This window comes from Cannabis sativa, chromosome 3 (assembly GCF_029168945.1).
Source record: "Cannabis sativa cultivar Pink pepper isolate KNU-18-1 chromosome 3, ASM2916894v1, whole genome shotgun sequence".
NCBI lineage: Eukaryota > Viridiplantae > Streptophyta > Magnoliopsida > Rosales > Cannabaceae > Cannabis > Cannabis sativa.
In genome coordinates this window covers 7751484-7759547 of record NC_083603.1, presented here as the reverse complement: position 1 = coordinate 7759547, position 8064 = coordinate 7751484, and the positions used below count along the sequence as shown (strand labels likewise).

General features: G+C 32.9%; 1 protein-coding gene across 2 annotated transcripts; it reads left to right on the top strand.

Moving 5' to 3' along the window:
• Window positions 1–361: 361 nt before the first annotated feature.
• LOC115710238 (serine/threonine-protein kinase Nek6) lies at window positions 362–6236 on the top strand. 2 transcript variants are annotated; one of them, XM_030638586.2, is made up of 15 exons: window positions 362–715; window positions 830–1049; window positions 1156–1330; window positions 1576–1642; window positions 2075–2140; window positions 2285–2331; window positions 2431–2476; window positions 2563–2643; window positions 2722–2764; window positions 2874–2923; window positions 3112–3193; window positions 3283–3332; window positions 3453–3526; window positions 3628–3679; window positions 3775–6236. In XM_030638586.2, the coding sequence occupies exons 3-15, from the start codon at window positions 1212–1214 to the stop codon at window positions 4891–4893; spliced, it is 1896 nt and encodes a 631-aa protein (XP_030494446.2). In that variant the 5' UTR covers window positions 362–715; window positions 830–1049; window positions 1156–1211; the 3' UTR covers window positions 4894–6236. The 2 variants fall into 2 exon arrangements, with proteins under 2 accessions (XP_030494446.2, XP_030494445.2); XM_030638585.2 differs by having other exon boundaries at window positions 363–715; window positions 1199–1330.
• Window positions 6237–8064: the final 1828 nt, after the last annotated feature.

The following is an 8064-nucleotide window of genomic DNA, read 5'->3' as shown; positions in this document are numbered from 1 at the left end:
CCATCATCCCAAAATAAATGTTTACCCAATTATCACCATAGTCATAAAACTAAAGTTTTAAGGTTTCTCTTACATTGTTATAGGTTTTATTTCCTTTTGCATAATAATTTATCTTGAATAAAACCAAATAGTTATATTATTAATTTTGGCAATCCATAAACTATGTTAAAATTACTCTTTTCAGAGGAAAATTCCACCACAAAATGGCCAATCTCAAAGTCTGACTCTGACCCAAAAAAAGAAAAAAGAAAATTGTTTTATGGCCCTCCTTTGTCCCCTACCATCCAAAAAACCAACAAACAAAAAATCATCTTAAGAAAATAAACATATTAAAGACTAAATTTTTATTCATTATTATTTTAAGTTGCTAATGCTATGACTTTGACATCACAACTACAAGCTGAAAAATATTTTAGAAAAAAGAAAAACATTCTCTGGTGAAGAGGTGAGAGAGAGTTGATCTCACCCATGAATCTGAAAATGCAAGCAAAGCTTTGCCTTGCCCTTTAGTCTTCCATACCTGTCACCTTACTTTCTTTTTGTGGAATTTTCTACTAAGTATTTTTTATTATATATCAAGTTTTTAATCAAGTATTATACTTGGAATAAATACTATTTTTTTTTTATTTTTTTGGTTGCTGAATAATAAATACTACTTGAGTGTGTCCTTTCTCACCATTTTCTCTCTCTAGAGCTCATCAGCTATTTCGTTTTGGTAAGTCATGAATTCATTGATTATGATATTAAGTGCAATGTTTGCTTCACTTGAGTTTGTCCTTCTAACTTTTTTCTTTTTTTCTTCTTAATTTCTTTCTCTTACAATTTGCAGGTGTGATAGCAACCGTTGTGAAATTGGACTTTTACTCTTTTTAACATTTTTCTATAAGATCCCTTTTGTTTTTCTAGCTTCAACTGTCTTAAAGATTCAACCTTTTTGAAGATTAAAACTTGGTGGTTGTTGGTGGGTGAGGTGGGAATTATTGATCAACAGCTACTTTTCTTGGTTGGTCCTCAAATTTCCTCTTCTGAGGTTAAAAGTGAAAATTTTGGTATGTACCCACTAATTTCCTCTTTTTTCAATTTGGTTTTGGATTATAATTCTGAATATGAGTCTAATCAGTTGGTATGAAAACTTGGATCCCACTACTAATAAAGCTGGGTGGACCTATTTCACTGTATATAATTCTGGGTCTTGAAGGTTTTAGCTTCTTATGGAGAATGATAATGGTGATGTGATGTCAAAAATGGAGAATTATGAAGTTATAGAGCAGATTGGAAGAGGGGCATTTGGGGCTGCTTTTCTTGTGCTCCATAAGACTGAAAAAAAGAAGTAAGAAAAAAAAAGTAGACATCAAATGTAAAATCTATTTTTCTTTGTTTTCAGTTTATCAAGTTTTTGAGGCAATTTTGTTTGTAAACATCAAATGCCCAGTTGATATTTATCACTTGTGAGCAATATTCAGCTTTATTATTGCAGAAAATTTCACATGTCAGAGAATAAAATTCACGAGAAGGAACTCATATAGGACAGCTTTTAGGAATATTGTTTAATTGTTACTTTCCCATGTTTTATAGGTATGTGCTGAAGAAGATTCGTTTGGCTAAGCAAACAGAGAAGTTCAAACGTACGGCTCACCAAGAGGTAACTTTCCTATTGGATTTATTGTAGCAGATTTCACTGTCAGCTCCATAAAATTACTAAAAAAAATTGATCTTTTAGCTTTTCTTTTTCTTTGTTTCCCAATTGGTAAATTTCCCCCAAATTAAATCTATTTCAATGTATACTAGATTAGAGAATTTGTAATTAAGGGTTGTGTTGGTATTATATTTATATCAAAATTGGTCCTCTTCATTAAATATCATTTTCCCTCTTCCTTTTTTAATGTAGCAAAAAATAGATCCCACTTTCCTGTCTTTCCCTAATTGAACAAATGGACTTAATGTCATGTTGTGTTGGATTTGAAACAATCTTGAAAATGATACACTAATATTACCTATTGAAGAAAGAAACTTAAGTTTTGAACTTTTCTGATATGAAAATGTATTTACTGACAAGTCATCTTAATTGCCACAGATGGACTTAATTGCAAAGTTAAATAACCCCTATATTGTGGGGTATAAAGATGCTTGGGTAGACAAGGTAAAGACATGATTTTTATTTGTGAATTCGTTTTGCTCGGGGTTTTTATGCCTGCACAATTCTACAACAGTACAAATGAAGAACCAATTTTGATGCCATACACGCATGTTTTCTAAAGCGTTCTTTATTTTTTTGTTTATTTAGGGGGACTGTATCTGTATTGTGACTAGCCATTGTGAAGGAGGAGACATGTAAGTAACATGCATTTGAGTTACTAAAAGATTTTTAGAATAATCACAGCGGTGCCCATGAATATAACTTTGTCAAGGAAAAACTAATTTGACTTACAGGGCTGATATGATAAAAAAGGCCAGAGGAACATATTTTCCGGAAGAGGTAAGCAGAAAGGTTTCATTCATTCCTTTCATGTTTTTCTGCATGTTGCAGTAAGTTTCTGAAGCTATGCTGTGTTTTGCTTCCAGAAACTTTGCAAATGGCTGGCTCAGTTGTTGCTAGCTGTAGACTACTTGCATTCAAATCGGGTCCTTCACAGAGATCTTAAGGTATGGAAATATACCTTATAGTTCATTGAATAGGTTCTGTAAATGATTGTGTACTCATTTGAAATCATTTGATTCCAGTGCTCCAACATATTCCTTACAAAAGACAATGACATTCGGCTTGGTATGAAGATTCTAAGATTTCTATGAAGAATTTCTCTTTGCTTCATTATGATTTTGGCTGTTTTGGCTTGATGTCTTCTAAACCGCTTTATCATGCATGCAATTTACAGGAGACTTTGGACTTGCAAAGCTACTCAACACAGAAGACCTTGCTTCATCGGTATGAACTATACGAGTTTCTCATATTTTATCTTATTTTTATTTGTCTAGTGCTTCAACTTTAGAATAAATTACCTCATTTTTCTGTTGTTCGAATGGGAAAAAGAGTAGCAGTGTGTAGTGTATCAATCTCTTAGTCTTTGGAGTCAAGGTTTTATGTCTTCTGAATGCATTTTGTGTTCAATGTAGGTGGTTGGAACTCCCAACTACATGTGTCCCGAGCTCCTTGCTGATATACCTTATGGCTACAAATCCGATATTTGGTCACTCGGTGCGATTTAAAATTTCATGTTCTGATTATGAATTCATGTCCTTGAAAGGATTAAGTATTTACTCTGTTTCTCCCCTTGTGGCTTCCAGGCTGCTGTATGTTTGAAATTGCAGCTCATCAACCGGCATTTAGAGCCCCGGTAAGTTCAATCAACAACTGTTTGTATTGTATTGATATTACAACTAAAATGATGCATGTAAACTGTGCATGAACCTCTCTTCAGTATACGCTAACGAGTAAACAAATCCATCAATTACAGGATATGGCTGGACTAATAAACAAAATTAACAGATCTTCTATTTCGCCGCTTCCTATTGTGTATTCTTCCACACTGTGAGTTATTACTTTAAAATCATTGTATCTATCTGTTTTTATGGTAACGGTTTATAATATGTGTTGCGTTAGTTTTAACTTTTGCATCCTCGACATTGCAGGAAACAAATTATTAAAAGCATGCTCAGAAAGAGCCCCGAACATAGACCAACAGTAAGTTCAAGTAGCCCGAGACTTGCATTTGCATCACGGTAATTTGACTTTTACCAATTTTTATGCTGACTTCTTTAGAATTTGATAAAATATAGGCTGCAGAGCTGTTGAGACACCCGCATTTACAACCTTATCTTCTTCAATGTCGAAATGCATCTTCTGTTTTTCTTCCAGTGAAGCCAGTAGTAAATAACGCAAAGGACAAAACAAGAAAAACACCGGTTAAATCCCCCAATGGCAAAGCCAGCCGAGAGAAAGAGCCTGCACCAGTAAATCAAGTAGCGGAGAGCAATAGCGGTGTGATAGCTAGGTGTACACCGGAGGAGGAGGAAGATAAACCTGTAATCTCGGCTAAAGCTGAAGAGAAGCTTGAAACAAAGAGGGTTGATCCTACCAGCTGCACTATTGAAGTATCTAATGTTACCGATGGATCTAAAGATTCACCAACTGATTCTGAAACATCGGTTTGTAGTGGATCTAAGCAAGCTGAGGTTCTCAGTATATCGCAGAAGGAAAGTACCGAGTCTGATGTGGAAGTTACATCAGAAAGCACTCCGATTTCTCAGCATGAAGAACAAGAGGAATCTACTGGCAAAGATACTCAAGAGTCACCTGAGGTCAAGATCAAAACATTGAATATCGAAGATAAGGTACATTTTAACAAAGTTGAGGGAAACATTGGAACAAAAGAGGAAAGTAGTCAAGGCGGGAACTGCAAAGAATCGGACATGGACAAAGTTGACGTTCTTGAAGATAAGTGTTCGTCGTCGGCCAAATCTGATATAGAACCTCAATGCTTCATCGAAAAAGATACTTCCGACGAGTGTATAGAGAGTACTAACATCAATGTTAACATCAATGTTGTGGTTCCTTGTAATGATGAGACGGGTCCTAAGGTAGATAATGCTAGTGCTCCTAAACAAACAGGAAAAGACGACCGTCATCATGTTGATAACGAAACACCAAAAGATGTCTCGTTAAATTCTCTAGCTGGGGTAGAAGCCAAGGCCGAGTGGGAAAATCCTGGTCGGCAAAGAGCTGATGCCTTGGAATCTCTACTTGAGCTATGTGCTAGGCTACTTAAGCAAGACAAACTCGATGAGCTTGCTGGTGTGTTAAGACCGTTCGGGGAAGATGCAGCTTCATCAAGAGAGACAGCTATCTGGTTGACAAAGAGCCTTATGTCTGCACAGAAATTTAATGAAGGATCCTAATTTTGAAGAGGGAAATTGGCAATAGAAAAAAAAAACAAGTTGTAATCTTAGTCTTCTTATAATTTGTGCTTCCAAGAATGCTGTTTGATTGGAAATTAGAGACCCTGAAAATAACTTGTGTTGCAGCTTTGTAATTGGAACTTTGGCAGTTGAGTTATACCATCTTCTTTTTGTCACTTATATGTTCATATTATTGACATGAATTTCCAAATTTCTCAATCTTGTCCCCAAAAAATAAAGAGAAATTATTATGGAAATGAAAGAACTATTTGAAGTTTGTTAAAAGCTCCTTCATTCATTCAATCTATTCACCTTTCTGTTTTATCTGTTATTTTTCTTTTCTTTTCTATTATACTCTATTCAATGACACATTTTTGGTGATATAGAAATGATTGCATGAATTGGATCCAAGAAAAGTAAGTTCCAAAGAAATTTTTTTGGTCGTGGAAGTTCCAAATTGCATGATATTATCATATTAGATAAGATAAGCACGTCTTGAGAATTTGTCTTTGTCAAAAAAAAAAAAAAAAAAGCATCATTCATGGACAACACTCACTACTACTTTTATTATTATCTTAACTTTATGAAAATAATTATGTTTATTGCTCTTTAAATTAATAAGAGACCCTCATTTGTAATAATGGCAACGCTTTAAGAAAGTTATGAACTAAAAATGACATTATGGTGTGGATCCACACACAACTCATAATGATGTACTTTTTATTTCTTTTTCTTAATACATTGCATAATTTAGAATACATTAATGGTAATATAAAATAAATAACTAAATTAAAGTACAAGAGAATCCATTATCTTATCTTTACAACTCCTTATATTAATTTTTCAATTTTTAGTTTTGAGAATTGCCTAGGACCACTCTATAATGCCAAACACCCTATAACATACCATACTATTAGTAATACAATTAAATATTAAATATGTAATATTTATTATTTAATTACATCAATAATAATATATGAGGCGCCATAACGGGGTTGGATACAATAGAGTGTCTTATAGAATTGCTTATTTTATTTTATGAGGGTGTGTTAGTTTTGAGCTTAATGAATGTAATATGCCAATAAAGAAAGAAGGGAAGCTCCAACCAAGGACCCAACTACAGGCAAAGTAGATGAGGCAGCACTTAACGAGCCAGGGCCGGGGCTAGGGGCTAGGTCCTCATCGACGGCCAGGACCGAGCTGAGAGAAGCAGCTGCAACAATGACAGCAATGGACATCTTCTTAAGCTCCATTGTGAATGTTATGTGATGTGTGCTTAGTTTTCAAGATCTGCCTAGCAAATCAAGAAATAAATGTTCTTTTTTCTTACCTTTAAGCTGGTCTCTGGATGGAAGTTATAGAATAATTTCTTTATAGTGGTCTTAAGGCTATTATTAGAAGAAAATGATGTTATGATTAGCTGTATATAGCATTGTGATTTGTGATTTTGCATAATTTTGAGGATGTTAGCCCTTTTTTAGACACAATTCATTGGTGTCATCTCCATAAAAAGAATAGAGCATCTTTGGAAATTAATGTTCTATATTGCTTTGTGTTTATTTTATATAGACTTGTATTATAAAGAAAAATGGTTAATTGGCACTATTATTTTAAATTTTTTTCAGTAATATTTTGTCTAAATGAGGCTAGGATATTGGACGACACAGTGTCATATTATTTGTAATGAATAATATAATATATTGATTAATATTTTATATGTATATAAATTAATATGTGTGTGTATAATTTCAAAAAAAAAATGTGTGCATGAAAATTTATATTTAGTTTTCATCACTTTTATTATGTCTTTTTTGGTAATATTAATTAGTTGTGAAAATATTTTTAATTTATTGTAAATTTTTTTTTGAGAATAAAATATATGAATACATGCCACACCAGTTAAGAATATCTCAATTTATCCGTTTCTCATTCTTAGATATTTTTATATTACGTGGAATGTCATAAGTCAATTTCATTTGAGCTAGGAGTAGAACTAACAATTTAGAGTCAGAATTATAATGTGTAAAATATTCTATGATTTACCTAGAAAACTTGGTCCGTCATCTTTCATTCACTAATTGGGTTAAGGCATAATCTATTACTGGAACTTCCTCTTCGTCCACCACTAACCCAATTGCATCCGAAACCTCTCTATCAAAATCACCATCCATGTACATAAAGACCACAACCTCTCAACACCACTATTGTTATGGATTTTCCAACACGCAAGTATATGTATCGTTCATAAGTAATAGACTCACAAGAGTGAGGTCGATCTCAAAAGGACTGTAGTTAATTACCAAACAATTGAATTCCTAATTCTATTTGGTGATAATTAAAAATAAGAAATGATATTCAATTTCTACTAAAAAGAAAATAAAAAAATAAATAATTAATGTGAAATTAACAATGATTTAAGTTTAGGGTAATTAATTTTAATTGAATCTATTTTACTTAGTTTAACATAATTTAATTCTTGAAGTCTAATTTTCGTGTGATAGCAGATTTAACAAAGAAATTTATGTACATGCTAGGACATATAAATCTCAATCTACATGCAAATTTTCTATTCTCGTGATAAATTTAAACACATAGGAGACATTAAGCATAAAATTCATAAATGCTACATGAACCATATAACTACTCTCGTCCTTATCGAAATCTATGTCGATTTTACTATATCATAATCAATACTCGCTTATCAAATTTTGCATTGAAATCATAAACTATTTAATTGGCCATTCAAGCAATTAAAAGTAATTAAGTATGAATAAAATAGATGCACATAACAAATTGGGGAAGAACTAAATCATATTAAAACCAAAATAACGTGTCAAGCAATCTCTTTAACACCATAATAAAAAGTCTAGCTACTCATAATCATTAAAAATATCTGATAACAATTTAGAGCATAAGAAAAATTGAGGATTAGGAAGAACTCTTCAAAAAATAAATATTAAAAGTCTTTAGAACCACTTCTCGCTTCTAAGTTTTGTACTCTCAGTTGAAAAGTGTTGAGAAATGGCATTTATATAGCTAAAAAAGATATAAAAAAAAAACCTAATTTTTCGTAGTTTATAATAGGCAGGCCGCGACACTACCTTGTAGTACCGTGGCGTGTCACGGGCTCACCTTGTCAGGTAGCATAATACCCGTGCAGTACCTTGACTT

Bases quoted from the DNA above. Each gene is read 5' to 3' on its own strand.
- LOC115710238 (XM_030638586.2), top strand. From the start codon at position 1,212: ATGGAGAATGATAATGGTGATGTGATGTCAAAAATGGAGAATTATGAA. The intron at 1,331-1,575 runs GTAAGAAAAAAA...CATGTTTTATAG, and splicing joins CATAAGACTGAAAAAAAGAA to GTATGTGCTGAAGAAGATTC. The intron at 3,527-3,627 runs GTGAGTTATTAC...TCGACATTGCAG, and splicing joins ATTGTGTATTCTTCCACACT to GAAACAAATTATTAAAAGCA.